The 17,268-nt window shown below is 40.0% G+C and overlaps 2 protein-coding genes across 2 annotated transcripts; one reads left to right on the plus strand and one right to left on the minus strand.

Annotated features, from left to right (window-relative positions):
- Window positions 1–3,738: 3,738 nt before the first annotated feature.
- CGCA056_v008766 (uncharacterized protein) lies at window positions 3,739–5,016 on the plus strand (the record flags this gene model as incomplete). The annotated part of the gene is made up of 1 exon (XM_037324013.1): window positions 3,739–5,016. One exon carries the CDS (start codon window positions 3,739–3,741, stop codon window positions 5,014–5,016), a length of 1,278 nt encoding a protein of 425 aa, XP_037178690.1.
- A 193-nt stretch (window positions 5,017–5,209) lies between these two features.
- CGCA056_v008767 (uncharacterized protein) lies at window positions 5,210–7,074 on the minus strand (the record flags this gene model as incomplete). Its single annotated transcript, XM_037324014.1, has 5 exons — window positions 5,210–5,289; window positions 5,841–6,415; window positions 6,465–6,704; window positions 6,905–7,011; window positions 7,072–7,074. The coding sequence occupies 5 exons, from the start codon at window positions 7,072–7,074 to the stop codon at window positions 5,210–5,212; spliced, it is 1,005 nt and encodes a 334-aa protein (XP_037178691.1).
- Between the last annotated feature and the right edge of the window lie 10,194 nt (window positions 7,075–17,268).

Consider the following 17,268-nt stretch of genomic DNA (forward strand, 5'->3'; position numbering starts at 1 on the left):
CGTGTTTGAGCTTGCGCGAAGAGCCGGTCTAAGTAACGTGGGAATCGTCTGCACCAGATCTGATGTAAGGCTGTGATGAAACTCAAACGTGATCCAGTCTTGCTAATACCGAATCCTTAGGATATTCAAGCGCCGGAGGCAAAGAAGGACTGGAAGGGTCAGCGAGCGAAACGTATACAGCAGCTGAGCGACGAAGTTACGACTGCTAGGGGCAAAATTGACGAAATAAAACGTTTCTTGGACGAGTACGATGATGAAGATCTCACAGAAGAAGAGAAGGACGAGGTGTATGAGCTTAATCGGGAGTTAAGAAAGACGGAGTACGACTTCCCTATCCATTGCGATCCAGTTTGCTGACGATGTGGCTTCAGGAAAATTTGGGAACAGAAACTCCACGGGTAAGTAGATTACCAGGACCGTAGCGAGTCATTGCCTTAGCTAAGCCGTCGAACGTAGTCTCAAAATCTTCTTGGTCGAGACTCGAAACGCGGAGGTTACGAAGAAGCTTCTAGCCAGCTATCGAGGCAAGGTCCGGGGTGGGATTGTTCATGTTTTCTGCATCAGCAACACGGAGTACTGGTCCAAGGCCATGTTACCGAAAGACGAGGCAATTCCCTCTTTGCAGCTGAGTGGAATCATTGCTCTGCGGAAGCACTGTCTCTCCATCATCGCGGAAAGCCAGCTGAGACTTGCCATCAAATTTATTACCAATGACATCCCTGCTTTGCTTGGGGAGGCCGGATTATGGGTTGAGTCTGGAGCCGGAAGTGCCAACGCGGAACAAAAGTCGGCTGTCCGAAAAACTCTGGACAAGATAGAGAGTCAACTGAGAGAGGTGAGCTACAAGACCGATATCATTAACTCGTGTTTTACTGATTGATTTGTAGAATTTGACAGGCCGCGGCTCAGATCTAAGACGTGTCGGTAAAGTAACCAGAGAGGATTTCAAGAACCAGGTGTATGATGGTAGGGTTAATTTTGTCTCTGGATATCAGCGGTTCGAGGGGCTTATTTGAACTGTTTAGATCAACGAACGGATCGATGGAGAAGAACAGCCATAAACGCAACGAGGGAATGGTACGGTGTGAGTAGACTGAGCCAGTCTGTGAGATATTATGACTGATTATGACTGTAGTGGGCGCATCGTGAGTCTAGGTTCTGTCGCAATGCCTTGACTGTCCGCTGATTGAATCAATCAGAGACCTACAGTGCGTTCTGCCGTAAATACGGTAATTATTGCACTCTCGCCGTTGGGCCCCATGATTGGAATCAGGACATCATCGCCACGATGACCAGAGATTTGACTCCAAAATGGGAGCAGATGCTCTCGTCAGTCCAGGGCAGACTCAATTCAGATGTTGAAAGTCTTGAGGATGAGATGGATGCGGCCTTGGAACTACTCTGTAAGGGCCTCAGCAGTTTTTGTTTTAATGACGTTTGCTGATCGCTTGTCTGCTAGCTGCGGAACTCGAAGCTTTCCCGGAAGTCAACGATGTAATTGGGGAGGTATTGCTTGCGCGTACCAGTCAAATTTTATCCAGGATCGAGTCTTTGAGGGAGACGTTCCAGGAAGAAGTTCGGTGAGGCGTTCCTCTCAATCAAGCCTGGCTCTATGCTGACTGTTCTGAAAGTACCCTGGAAGTAGATGCCCTTACAGGAATCCGGACCTCGATCGTTGGTCAGGCAATGGAAGAATCTTACAGGCGCTGTAACATGGAGTATGGTATGATATTTTGGGTCTCTGTTCCGGCGCCTCTCCACGTGGCTAATACTCGATGCAGGCAGGGGAAGCGACCAACGACGAAAGGGAATTATCAACGGTACGGTGCAGAGCCAAGACTTCTTTGTGAATCACATGCGAGAGTTCCGAAGAAGATGGAAGACTTCGGCAGATGAATTCCAGAAGGAGCTACAGGACTCGATTCAAGATGAGCTTGGTCTCATGAGCACATCTTTCGACATCATTAGGGACGAGAATGTTGCAATGGAAAGCGAGGAAAACCCGGAACTTAGACGGGGCCTGGAGATTGAAATCGGTCGGGCCAAGGAACAGCTGGAACGCATCAGGGATATCATGACTTCTCAGTAGTATCTCGGCCTCTTGTTACGACACATAGTTATTCCCAAACAGGTATTGATTTTATTCTGCTGACCCTCTGATTCCTGACTCGATCGCCCTATGTCTGTATTGAGACGCTCTTGTCTCCGAGACGTCCGCTAACATGATGTCAATTTCCAATTTTCGAAATCCAACAGAAGACCCGTATTCAGCCTAGGAAGTTGCAGGCATCCTAACTATCGTTGTAATATGTGCAGGCCTGTGACCGCGAAGAATTGCTTCAGGGTCTTGCGTGGTGGGGTGCTTCTACGCGCATGTGAAAGTATTGGGCGACAGTTATGGGAAACTCATTCTTCAAAAGCGGTCGGGATGCTGTAGCCAATGGGATGCATATTTGGAAATCTTAAGCGATGCCAAGGTGCGGAAATGATCCCTTTTCTGGGCAAGCTCTTGGCCCAATAGACAACATTCCCAGAGATGCTGAACGGGTTTTTACTCGGTACGAGTATTCTCCGAACATCCGTTGAAGTGGCTCAAAACTTACAACACCGTGACGAGGAAGAGAGCTTCTCCAGATCTCTTCGTCTTGACTGCACCTGGGTCATCTGCGAGAAGCAATAGTCCAGATGCGCGTCGCCCAAACAGAGACCATCGTCATACGAGGTGACATTGATCGAACTAAGAGAGACTATTCGTACACCCATGAAGGTGCACCAGGGCCCGCCGCAGTGCATTGCACCCTGTCTTGGGTCGCCAAGGCGCTTCTCGGAACTCATAGCGTGATGCATTTTCAGCTTTCAGCCACGTTCCTTGGCATCGAATCAGGGGAGTGGTGGAGCTGTCAGAGCCCATTCCAATCAGCGGTACGGAAATCGTCACGAGGGCGGGCTTTTGATTCAGTGAGTTGTTCCGGGTCCGATTCTTTAAGAGTGATTTGGCCCGGTGGGATTCTGAACGAAATCCGTAAATGGTAGCAGCGAGATCGCCCATTGCACAGCAAACAGCGTCTACCGCCGACGACCTTGGTGACCATGTCTCAGGAAATTCACACGGGAGTCTGGATTGACTGGAGTCATGGTAGAGTCCTAGGCGCCACGATTACAATGTCCGCCCGTGACGGGGCTCTCCTGCTTGCCTTCATCGCAACATTCGTCACCGTGGTCGCAACGAGGCTCTGGAGGATTGTCACATTTGTGTGCCATCAGGTGCTTGCATCTGGGGGTGAACATGACGGATTGTACTACCAACGACAACTCATTCTTCGAAACACCCCGACACCAATGGCCGCCACTGGGTTGTTTCTCCGTCAGGCTTGGAACTGGCGGGGCCACGCGAACTACCCAATCCTGAGAACACTTCCATGGGCCATTGGCGGAGTTTTATACGTTGCGGTCTTTGCAGCTGCAGCCATATTTTCGTCTCGTATCTCGGATGGTGCCACGCAGTTCCGACTATTGGCTGCGGGTGATTGTGGCGCATTTCAACCGGCGGACAGGGACGCTCTTCAACAGAAATCGACGTACGACAACTCTATAGCTTCAGTATACGCTCGACAGTGCTATACAAACTCCTCAGCAGCCTCGTGTAACAGTCTCCCGATATCGACAATACGCTGGACGAGTGAATCTGTGGAATGCCCTTTTGCGGACGACATTTGCGTGGGATCCAACGCTTTCAGAATGGTGTCTGAAGTGATCAACTCCCAAACACAATTGGGTATCAATCGACCTGAAGAATATCGCGTCAATTACCAAAGAGAAACCGTGTGTGCTCCACTCATCACAGGGCCAAGGTTCGCTCCAGACGTCAACGGAAGCGAAGCAGAGGCTCTAGGATGGGAAGACAACGTTCTGATCAAATATCTCTATGGAAACACGGAAACTCAGAATTACACGCATATCTACAACAAATTTGGACAGAATATGCATACTGGATATGGCACTGGAGTCTACGTCTCGTTCGCTCATAGAACCGACAACTACTGGACACCGATAGATGCGTTGGCCCTCGACCACAGGGATATCACACTGATGTTTATTGCACCCAACTCAGTGCTTCATCTGCAACCAAATGACGACCCTGTTTTTGGAGCCAATATTCGCGTGGATACTGAGAGTGGTACCACTTACTATCGACCCGATCGATACGTAAGCCCTATTGCTTGCGCCGACAGGCATGAGATTTGCAATCCCAACAATGGCATCTGCACTTCTCTTGTAGGGAGTGGTGAGCTTATGTCTAGCGCACGAGAAGAGCGATTGGAGTTGAACCCGGCACAACTGGCAACTGTAGAGCGACTGTTATTACATCTTTCGTTTTCATCATTCTACCATCTGATATGGACACGGACACAGAGCTTTCTCGAGGCACAAGATTTGGTGGCGGAATTGACGCAGCTCAAATTGCCTTCCGACCAGTGGAAAAGGGAGATGGGACGCCTTTTCGCCGATGCTTTATCCAAGCTACAGCACCAAGTGACGGAGTATGCCACGGGCCCCTCAATTGCTGTGCCAGGATCGATCTTCAAAGCTTGGAACGCCAGCGCAAACAGCTCGGAAGCCGAAGAGCAGGTACGGGATGCACACGAAGCGATGTGTAAGTCTCAGATTACCAGGGATGCCCAGGGGACACTCAACTTTTCTATCTTGGGGCTTTCGCTCCTACTAGCAGTGGGATTCGTGATTATTGGACTGTCATTTGTCCTGGAACCCACGACGATCTTTCTGCAGAAGAAATCAGGATACGGAGCGACAAAGGCTAAGAGATGGGAGCGAGATGAAAATCTGCAAGTCATGCGCATGCTGTTTGAGTTAAGATATGCGGGCAGATGGAAAGGAAGAACGGACTCTTTCCCAACTACTATCTCGAAGGACCGATTCAGATATGACGCGGATTACCTTGGCGAGGAACAAATGTACCAGGAGATCCGGCACAATGCAGGCGGGGTCAAGGCTTGAGATGTGAGGAGGGGAACGGGGAATTGGGCTGCAGCAGATAATGTAGGGCATCAAGCCTAAAGTGTTGCGCTCAATCGTGTTCACAACTTAGTGGCCACCAATCAACAATTTCAAGAAAGCGACCCCAAAAGAATTTGCTGGAAATTAATTTGATATCTCAAAACAGCAGCGCTCAAAAGACAACCGCTCACGCCTAGCAGGTGGAATCCGGCGGTCCGTCAGTGCTACACTCGATGACACCGTTCGCCAGCTTGACCGATCCTTCTCTCGTGACTAGGTTGTAGTTGTTAGCAACTTTGACTTGGTGGATAAACCAGTACGGGCTACGGCTAGGGATGACAGGGCAGATTTGCAAGGCCCGTTGATGAAGGAGAATAGCTGGCAAAGGCCAATCGTTTTCGGCCACATTAATGCACAATCAGTGGTAATAAGAACTTACTGCTGGGTGTTGTAATTACAGCGACCTCCTTGGACTGTTCTCAGGGTCAACTCAGTCTCCACACAGGGCTGGCTATCCTGCTTCATGGGCGGAGCTTTTCAGCGCCTCTGGAAGATGCTCATCTCAACTGCCTGGTCCGTTGGCTACCATTCAGCTATCGGCAGACCCTTTAATATTCGTCGTCCAAGGGGCCCAGGCCATATTGACAGAAGAGTCTAACTAGCCGGGCGGATAACTCTTATAGGTCTTAGAAATTACATCAATAATTTATGATTTCTATCGAACCTGTCGTTCCTATCGTCCCTGTCATCGCTATCGTCCCTGTTCCTATAGTCGTCGCTATTGTTTTCTTTAGTGTCTCTATTTGTCGTTGACACCTACTAACCGCCTGAATAGCCAAGAAAGAACTGCCCATAGAGCAGGTCGACGCACAGGTCGTTGTCAATCAGCTTCAACGTGTAGCACTGAGGTGTGAGCGCGATATTCTGTTTTCCGGGGGATGTGCCGTGAACAGCGGTGTGCCTGCCGTGAGTGTCCGCCGCCAAGGACCTTCGCAGTCTGTTTGTCTTGAAGTAAACCACCCATTCCATGTTGGAGGTGCCGTGACGCTTTATTTCAGCATCGTTCCATTTCATCGTAACCTCAGTCCGAAGGCGAAGAAGGTTGTAGTCGGTGACGTGGGTCACGACAAGCGCGTTGGAGAAGACGGAACCGTTCACATCCGCCATTGAAAACGTCAGCTGAGCGACCGGGAGATCAGCGAGGACTTTGACGTGAACGGGCGCGCCAGCGATGTTCCAGTTCCGAAATACGGCCTTGAAGATTGCATCGCGCGCCCGCTTGTAACTCTGGTCGTCCGCCATAGGATCACCAAGGCGGTTGACGCGCCAGAGAATGGGGAGGAGGTCGTTGGCAATCCCCCTTTCCCGGTCAAGCAGATCGTTGATGGACTGAGTTTGCCTTCGGAATGTTATGGAGGCGAGCTGCCTTTCGAGCTTGCAGCTTGAACCCCGCGTTGATATCAAGCTTTCTGTCCATCTTATGGTCGTATGCATAATACGGGTCTGTGGTGTTGTTCTGGATTCGCTCGGCCTCGGCCTCCGCTTGCGTCAACGGGGGGAAGAGGGGTGGGGAGGCCGACGCAGCACCACTGGCAGGCATCGTAGTACGTTGTGCTGATGAATTGTATGATAAGTGATGACAGATATCGCCCTTGCCGGCATCAAGCTTGAGGGTATGCTCCGCGAGGCTGAGGGTATCTTAGAAGAAGGAAAAGTCCTTAGACGAGACACGAATAATTGGGTACATTCCGGAAGGGTATTGTTAGATGAATAGCAAGAAATACATATGATATCTCTGTCTATGGACCAGGGAGTGGGGTGTTACGGTCAGCTATCCGACAGTAGGGTCTGCTAACAGAAGCTGGGGATTGATACGTTCTAACAGTACACTAGGTCGTGGTCGTAGGTTGTAGGTCGTAGGCTGTAGTAGATCGGGTCTTCAGAGGCCAAGGTGATCAGTCTTAGACTCAACAAGTGATTCGCAGTGAAGGTAAGCTGAGAGTATCCGTGAGGATGAATACTAAGTTGATTGCTGAAGAGCTATGGAAGTCTGACCATGAGCTAGGCTCAGGGTCATACTATATATAAGTCTAATTCTGAATATGTTCCTTTGTACTTTGGGTCGATCTGGATCATTCCGATCCAGAATGATCGTTTGGCCCCTAAGTCGTGTTGGATCATATTGATCCAATATGATCGTTATCTTATCATCACGTGACTAGGACCATAGTTCTTCTGTTACCGAGTGAGTTCCTGTTGTTCCCATGATCCTGCAGTACAAATGTCCTGTCCTAGCCGCCCGACGCCTAAGTGGGTCGGTCAACTGTTATCCATGCATAACGGGTCGTAACATGGAATAGGACGCCCTTCTTTATAAGAGATATAAGGGGTCCAGTAATCTCTAAGTATGCTGGGATGAAGATCTAATAGTAGTTTGCAAACCCTAGGAAGCTTCTAACTCCCTTAACCGTCTTTAGCGCAGCCTATTCCTTGATTGCCTTCAGCTTCTCAGGATTGCAGGAGGTGCCTACTCCTGCGGTGATAATAAACCCTAGGTACTTAACTGTCTTCACAGAGAATGCGCACTTATGAGGGTTTAGCTGGAGCCCTGCAAGAGCAAGCTTCTGTAGTACTAGCTTAACCTTTGTGTTACGACCCGTTATGCATGGATAACAGTTGACCGACCCACTTAGGCGTCAGGCGGCTAGGACAGGACATTTGTACTGCAGGATCACAGGAACAACAGGAACTCACTCGGTAACGGAAGAACTATGGTCTAAGTCATATGATGATAAGATAACGATCATATTGGATCAATATGATCCAACACGACTTAGGGGCCAAACGATCATTCTGGATCGGAATGATCCAGATCGACCTAAGGTACAAAGGAATATGTTCAGAATTAGACTTATATATAATAACCCTGAGCCTGGCTTATGGTCAGACTTCCATAGCTCTTCAGCAATCAACTTAGTATTCATCCTCATAGATACTCTCAGCTTACCTTCACTGCGAATCACTTGTTGAGTCTAAGACTGATCACCTTGGCCTCTGAAGAACCGATCTACTACAGCCTACGAACTACGACCTACGACCACGACCAGTGTACTGTTAGAACGTATCAATCCCCAGCTTCTGTTAGCAGACCCTACTGTCGGATAGCTGACCGTAACACTTTGCTTTGTGGTCTTACTGTGAGCTGTTTGAGTAGATCAGGATGTTATCTATACATGCTGTTGCAAAGTCGTCTAGGTACTCCTAAAGTATGCTATTGATATATCGTTGAAACATAGCAGGGGCTCCTATAAGCCTAAAGGGGATGATAAGCCACTCAAATAGCCTATATCTTGTTCAGAAGGCTGTCTTATACTCCTCTCCCTCTGCAATTTGGATCTTATAGAACGCTGCTACTACATCTAGCTTAGTGAACCACTTAGCAGCGCTAACAGTCTGTAGCGTCTCTTGAATCAAAGGGAGAGGGTATCAGTCGCGCCTTATAAGTTCGTTAAGGGCGTAGTAGTTAACACAAAAATATATCCCTCCACCTGGTTTGCATATAAATAGTACTAGGGCTGATACTTCTGAGCTACTAGCGCAGATAAAGCCCTTATTTAGTAGGTCTCTCAGGGTCTTATAGAGGATGAGAAGCTCTTCTCATAACATGCTGTAGAGCGGCCCCCATAGTAGTACAGCCTTATTGCTGTCGCTCTCCTGTTTGATAGGGATTATATAGTTAACTCTAGGGTGATATAGAGGAAGGTTAGCAGCTTCATTAGGTTGGAATAGCTCTTAGAACTCAGCTAGTACAGCTGGTGGAAGGAGGGCCTTTAGGTCTGCCTTCTCAGTCTTCCTCATAAGAGCCTTCTATATATCTGCTAAGCTGATCGCTTAAACTTTATATCCTGCAGTTCCTTTAGTGTATTATTATACCCTCTTATAGAGCGTTACAAAAGGGGCTCCTAGGAGGAGGTAGGCAGCCCTGATTTAGCGCACTCGCTCTAGCTCTTCCTCACCTTTCAGACGTAAGTCTATACCACCCCTCCTATGCTATATATGCTAGGCAGCAGCATTATATAATATATAGTTCCTCTTTATCTAAGGTTTCCCTAAGAACAGGTTATTGCTAAGGCTATATATAGTATATATAAAGATCTTCTTATTATAACTATATAGCTTGAGGTTAAAGATAACTACGCCTATTGCTTTTATAGCGCCTATAATATTGCTGAAGCTGCCTAGTACCTGCTTAAAGCGGTCTACTATTAGTAGGCAGAGCTTATAGGTAAGGTTATAGTTAATAAAGGTGTATAGGTTGCACCTAGTATCTATTAAGGCGTCTGCTTAAATACCCTTATATATATAGGTAGTGATTACTACTAACTTGCTGCTTATATAATACTTAAACTGCTTCTATTCTATAATATCACTAAGCTTTACCTCTAACGTCTAACTTTACGTTAGAGTTACTCTTTTCCTAAGCTCTCTTCAGCTTCAGAGCTTCCTAGCTCCTCTATAGCACTATTATTACTGCTTTCTTCAGGCTTAGGAGCCTTCTTAACCTTCTTAACCTTCTTAAGGCTAAGATGCTTCCGCTTAGGGCACTATATAGCAATATAGCTGATCTGGTTACAGTTGAAGTATTTGCAGTTATCCCTTATAGGTTATAGTAGGTCTTCAGATGAGGAGGAGCTGCTATGTTAGCAACATAACCTTGCCTTCTCCTTACCCTTAGTGCGGCTAATGCCAGATATCACCATATCTCCTTCTGCATCTTATTAGCTAGCCTGTAGTGCTTTTAGGCGAGATAGGGTGTGTTCAGACGCCTGTTAAGGTAGGCGTTCTAGCCTAGAAGCAACACCTTAGACCTATAAGAGCTATTAGTGGTAGTCGTTAAGGGAAAGTTTAACAGTGACTAGGGCCCTCTTAAGCCTTACGCTTAAGGCTCCCTCAAGGAGGGTTATCTTTGCTCAACTAGGCTAGTCAGCCCCTCCAGCTCGTGCTAACATCTGTTTAAACTGGGGTAGGAAGGAAGCTAGAGCTTAGTCCTCTTGCTGGCGAAGGGTTTATAGGGTTGAGGCGGCTTGGTTGTATGCGTTTAAGTCTTTATACGTTTGTTCTAGGTAGCTTAAGAACTCCTGAGGGTTGTGTAGGCCCTCTGGACCTCCTGCTGCGTAGAAGGTGGCTATAACTTGCTGAGGCTTACAATTGAGGCAGGAGTTAATATAGTACTAAACATCCTTGTTTCTACAAACAAATCTCCTATCTAGCTATATCTTATTCTGTATCTGCTAGGACTATGCTGTGTATTCCTTACGCCTTCCTATAAACTTCAGGGGATCTAGCAGGTGCTTCCTTCGCCCTTCAGCTGCTATTATTTAATTATTGCTTATTGCCTGTATAGTTATATTAGTAGTGGATAGGGTTAGTATGCTGCTCGCAAGCGGCGTAGGGGTTGCTCTATCTGTTGATATAAGCCTGTTTAGAGCTGTTAAGAGCTGCGTCATCTAGTCCTAAAGAGGATATATGCTTATATTAACTGCTTTATTAACCTTACAGTTAATCTCTACGTTTATTATGTTATTTATGCTACCTTCTAGTGAATCTATTATGTCACACTTATGAGGTTTCATATAGCGTCTTCTTATTATGCTACCCTCTAGCGAATCGTTATATCGCTCTCGTGAGGTTTCATATAGCGTCTTTTGTTGTTAAGCTTAGAATATGTAAGGGGCTGGCCCCTAGGCTTATTTAACGTAGAGGTGCTGTTGATTAACTATTCTAAGCTGAAGAAGGAAGAAAGGACTTTATATGAGTAGGCACCTAACAGCAGTGAAGCAGACTGGGTTAGGCGGTGTACCGCGGCAGAGTAGTAGGTCCAATGGAGCTGGATCTCAGTAACTGCTCCGGCGAAGCTGGAGATATCAATCCGGGCTCTAGCCTGTGACAAAATGTAATAGCTTTAGCTAAAATAAATTAAATATTATAAGCTATATTACCTAGAATTATTAATAACTAATAATTGATATTTACTATAAAACTTTAACAAAGATATTTTAAAGTAAACATTATAAAATATTTATATACTAAATAACTTTAAGGATAATTCTTATCTTATTTTAAAGATATTTATTTAGTATATCTATTTTATTTTTTTATTAGTTTTAAAATTAAAATTATTTATAAATTATATTGAGAGGTTTTATTCAGATTGTATTAGTTTATATAGAGGTATATTCTTTTAGCTTAACTTATAATTATCTTCAGTAATATGTTAAGGTTAATTATTGAAGAAGTTAGTTTTTAAACTTTAGATATTTATATAATATAAAGTAAAACATGATTAATAAAGGTTTATTTTAAATTAGGTTGATATTTTATATAAACTATTAGAATATATCTGTGTTTTATATTTTAGCTTTAGAGTAGATCTTTTTAGTATTTTAAAATTAGTTTAAATTTTAATATTAAGTAAAGATATTAATTATAATAATAAAATTAGGATAAGGAAAATAAATTGAGGGTTAAATTTAAGCTAAATAATAGCTACTTTTTATTTTAGATTTCTATAAGTATTTTTAAAGTATTCCTTTAAGAGAATTTATATATCTTAATAAACTTAAACCTTTATTTATTAGATTATAGCTTTTTACTCTACTTTAATTAGGGAATCTTAATATTAGTGTTTTTATATTATTATTTTCTTTATATATATTATTTTAATATTTAGATACTGTTTTAATTAGTGAAATCTAGCTTTTATATTAGTTATTTTATAAATTTATTTTTATGTTTTTATTATATAAAGATTAATAGAATAATCTCTAACAGCCTTTTTTTCTTATTAGCTTTAGATCTAATTAAGTAATTTATAAAAAAGATTATTATAATAACCTTATAGATTATTATAATAATATTATAACATACTTTACCAGTCAGCTGCATATATCAGTCAGCCGCACACTTTTCCTCATCTTTCAAACATTATATAAGTTTTTACAACCAGAACGTAGAAAATCAATTAGCTCTCATCAGCATCTGATTTACTAGACGATTCTATATCTTTAGAACACGTTCGCGCATTATGGCCTGTCTAGCTGCACACACTGCAACGCTGTTAAGCTAACTAACCCTTCTTTAACAAACCCCTATCTTCACCTTCTTAAGGCGCTAGATATTTCTTTTTACCCTTTTCTTCTAGGATAACCTGAGATTCTGCTATATTAAGTGCTCCTCTAAGCTGGATATATATCTTTTTTGCTCTTTAGCGCTTAGTAAGAGCTATATTAGTATCCTAAAGTATATATACTTAATCTGTTAAAATTATAATTAAATATGCTACTACCTATACACTTTTTGCTAGCTGGTTAACTGCTTTAATCATTAGTGTTAGAGAGCTTCCTTAATAGGCTGAGATCTAAGTTCTAATAAAGTTTAATTATGAAAGTGCTTTATGTTAGTTAGAGGGTGTTTATAACTGCTAGGCTAGTGGTGTTGAGGGATTGGTTGCAGGAGGTGTGGGCGTCTGTATATATATATTGAGTTTCCTAATCATATGATTTAAGTCCTATAGTAAAATATTAGCTCTGCAGAAGGCAGATTTAATATTTGTGTTCATAAAGATCTTATTATAAGCCTTATAGAAGGTAATAAAGAACTTAGACTTTATAATATAGTTAACAGAGGATTTAATAAATAGGTTGATTTCATCCCTATATATGCGTTTCAAAGGTGAGTATAGCGTAATATCTAATAGCTAGAGTAAGTGAGATAAATATAGAGGTATACTAATAGTTATAATATTATTCTGCTTGCAGTATTCATTAAATTCAGCTGATAAGTAGCTCTTATATCTATTAATTATAAGCATCTGATAGACACCTTTTATATAAGCCTAAGTATACTTTTTGAAATGCTTAATCTAGTCCAGGTTAGTTTTATTATTAGTCTATCTATTAGTAGTTAGTTTAATCACTTAGTCACTTAGAAAGCCTGATTCTATTAATTAGTTAGTAAGGTGATAAGACCCTCAAATAATCATAAAAGGTAGGATACACTATCCCCTCAAATTAATACACTTAATAACCATAACCTATTTATAGTTACTAGGCTGAATAGATTTCGCTTTTCTGCATCTATCAGCATATATAATAACAATCAAACTAATAATAACACCTATTATAAAGCCAGTCTTATTAAAGTTATATAAATCCTTATTATTAATACTATATTTAGCTATTATATTACTTCATAATATAAACCACTTTAAAATAACCTCTAAATCCTCTTAAAATACCTTTTAATAATTATATAGATAATTAAATATAATCTTTAGAGTTAGCTATAAGTTAATCAACCTCTTAGCCTAATGCTTCCTAATAGGCGTCCTATTCTATATCTACAGCAGGAGATTCACTATATCTTCCACACTAGTAAGTCGCAGGAGAAATCCTCTAAAATCCTGCTTAATAATATATTAGAGAAGTGTTTTCTCTTTAATCAGATTAAGTTTATATTATTAAGGCTAGATATAGTTGCAGCGTAGTTAATTATTCATTCTGTCGCAGAAGGTACTTTTGGGGATACTATATATCTTTGCAGCGCCTTATATATCAAGTTTATAACCTAGAGCATGTGTTGATTAGATCGCCTTAATAGCAAGAATGATCTTATCTTCTTAGGTGTAAATCAGCATTGCGGTTGTTGAGATATTATGCGTTAAAGGTTGAAGCGGCTGGGAATAAAGCGCGTCATGGAAAAAGTGCGCAGCTGACTGATATGTGCAGCTGACTGGTAAAGTACGTTAAGTATAAATTATAAATACATAATAATATTTCTTAAGGTGTATTATATAGTATAAATAGAAAATATTTTATAGTAAATATTTAGAGAGATATTTATTTTTATTTTAAATATATTTTATTTTAATTATAATAAGAAGACAAATTAATTATAAATATAAAATTATTTTTATAAAATATAGATATATAGACTATATTAATATATTATGTAATACTTATAAAGTAGATAGCTATTATTATAATAATAAAAATAGGTTAGTTGCTTTTGCTATTTGTTAAATATATATATAAAACTCCTCTTTTTAATATCTACTATTTTATATGTTTTTCTCTTTCTCTCTTCTATAATACGTTATAATTATAATCTTATTTAGTTTTCTTTACTACTAGTTATATAAGTCTTATTATTTTCCTTATTTTTGCTTATTTAGAATCTAATTTCTTTTAAATATCTTAAATCTATAATACTTTTGCTTACTATATTATTTAGCATAAGTGCTGCTAAAAATGCACTTAAATAGACTACTTATAAATATAGCTATAAAACTGCTATTATAGCTGCTAAAAAGACTAATAAGAAGATTCCTAATATAGCTACTAAAAAGACTAGCTAAAAAACTACTTATAAAATCTCTGCTTATATTATAGGAAATCGTATGCTTACTTATTACTATAAGCTTAAAGATAAGTTAGATTATTATAATTTATTTTAGCTATTATAATGCTAATATCCTTTAGATTGTACTTTATAAGAAATCTATTAATACTAAGCTTTTTATATCATTTTTATTATTAAGGCTTCTTTTTAGCACTTTATTAAAGAAATTATATATAATTAAGTTAGCTAATTTAGTCTAACTTATTAGTAAGCTATAGCTATAATAGCTTTTTAAAAAGCTATTAAAGTAACCTTAATAACTATATTTAAAAATATATTTGTTTATTTATTTATTATTCTATTATTAACTAATTTCTAATATCGCTATATATACTGATCTACACTGAAAAGGGTATTATTAAATCTATAGATATTAACTTTATTAAGAAGATTTATATAATATCTTAAGGTATAAAATATTTATAGCTTAATAACGCTATAAAAAGTACTAAATTCTATTTCTATTTTATTATTTTATTCTACTTATATTTATTTAGTTTATTCTAATAAAATTCAATAGAGGTAGAAAAATATTATATATATTTAATTGTACTTTATAATATATAATACTTTAAAGCTAAATTTTGATATTTAATCTAAATAAATAAATAAGATAAAAAAATTTTAGAAGAGTAATAAAAAGAAATAAGATATTATAAAAAAGAGAAAAAGAGCTATAAAAAAAAACTATAATAAAGCTAAAAGAAAACGAGAAAAACTAGCTATAAAGATTTAATTTCTATTAATAGCTTTAATTATAAGAGTAATATAATTTTTTTAAATACTTCTATATAAACGCTTGATACTAATAATTAGCTTAAGTTTAGTAACATTTCTACTAGAAATTATAATACTTCTAATACTATTAAGGAAATCATTTAGTATAATAATATCTGTATAAAAAATACTAAAGCTATTAATAGTTTAAAGTAAAATACTAAAGCTACTGATAACTATATTAGAAACCTTAAAGCCTCTATTAGCTATAAACAAAACCTCTTTAGTAATAATATAATAAGTAATAATAATAGAGAAGAGGCTATTATATAATTTTAAAGGTTTTAAATATCTTAAAATCTTTAACAAAGAAGATTCTAATATTAAGTTAGTAAATACTCTTAACAAACAATAGAGAATACTATATATTAGCTTAATATTAATAAGTTAGTATTTTATAATGCTCTTTAAGAGTAGATAGATACTTATTCTTAAATTAATAAGAATAAAATTAAGATTTAAATTTAATTAATAATAATAGGATAGAATAATTATAGGACTATATAGTAAAACATAGCTTAGTTTAATTAGATTATCTTAAGAACTTAGTAGTAAAAGTATAGCTATATTATATAAAGAGGACTTAAATATAGAAATAATTTTAATAAGATTATTATAATTATTACTATCATATAAACTTATTTCTTTTAAGATAAATAACTTTTATTACTAATAAAATAAGTTTTATATAATTAATAGAATAGTTAGTATAATACTTTATTATATCTATCAGAAAATGTATACCTTTAACTTATAAATATAAATAGAATCTCTACTTATATTTATATTATTATCTACTTATATACTTAGTAAACCTATCTACTTATATTTTAGGTATATCTATAACCTAACCTATTTAGATAGGTACTGATAGGTATTTATAGTATAGGTAATTTGAAGCTTAGGCTTGCTTAAGCTTGATGCTGTTGTTGTTGAGCTTTTATAGAAGTTGGTTTCTGTCTTAAAGTAGGTGGATTAGATTGTCGCCTAACTTTTGCTCCCTGGGCATTAAGTGCGAGTATGATGCAACTAACTAGGCTGAATTCAGGTGGTAACGAGGTTTCAAGTCCTGTTTGGACTGGTTAGGCAGGTTTGTAGCTATGCTGGAGTGGTATGTTGATATGTTGTTGGAAAAAGCCAGAAAAACAAATGAAGTGGCGTGAAGGACGACAAGTATGATAGCAAACACTAGATGAAGGTGGGAAGAATGGGGGCCAGGGCGTCGTATTCGCTCCTGCTGCTGCTGAGGGGCGCTTCTAGGAAGGAGCGATGTTCTTGAGATAGAAAGAGCGGATGGGAGGACTTAGTCCTTATTCTTCCTTCCCTTATTTGTGCTGTTATCCTTAGGCTCTATCGTTCCTGCCCATGTCTTTTCTCTTATCCCCGTTGTCCCTGTTTGTCCTTGTCGTCCTCGTCGTCCTCGTCATCCTCGTCGTCCTCGTACTTGTTCTTGATGCCCTTGGTTTCTTACACCATTATTGTTGATGACTTTGTCCTCGTCCTTTGTCGTTCCCATTTCCTGTACCCAAGGTCATCCTGATACCTATATCCTCTACGACTGTTCATGGAGCCGTCTCAAGCATAATCACAAAACGCCGATGTCATCACCGCAGAGACCGTCGATTCTACCGATGCCACCACTCCTAACTACCGAAGTCCGACACTTCCCGTCAGTCGTAGACAACGCTGCGCAGATAGCTGTTTTCAACAATGCCATCAACTTTGCGAACAAACTCCTGGGAGGCGCACGGGTCCAGGTAGCTGCAGGCACGGCCGAGTCTGTTGGTGAGGCCGCTCGGTTCACCTCACATGCCCGCACGCGTCTGGAGGCCTATCTGCGATTACAAGACAACAACGATGCTCTGATGCGAGAACGGGACCAAATCCGGCAGAGGTCCCTGGTGTAAGGGTATGGAGACTACCTCAGCCGCCTCCTTCAGTGCATCCGTTCTAAGCTCCGACGGGATGTTGCGAGTGGTGCCTGCCCTACAGACATTGCGAACGCTACCACATCTC

This window comes from Colletotrichum aenigma (genome assembly GCF_013390185.1).
Source record: "Colletotrichum aenigma strain Cg56 chromosome Unknown KSG_Cg56_contig05, whole genome shotgun sequence".
NCBI classification, from domain to species: Eukaryota; Fungi; Ascomycota; class Sordariomycetes; order Glomerellales; family Glomerellaceae; genus Colletotrichum; species Colletotrichum aenigma.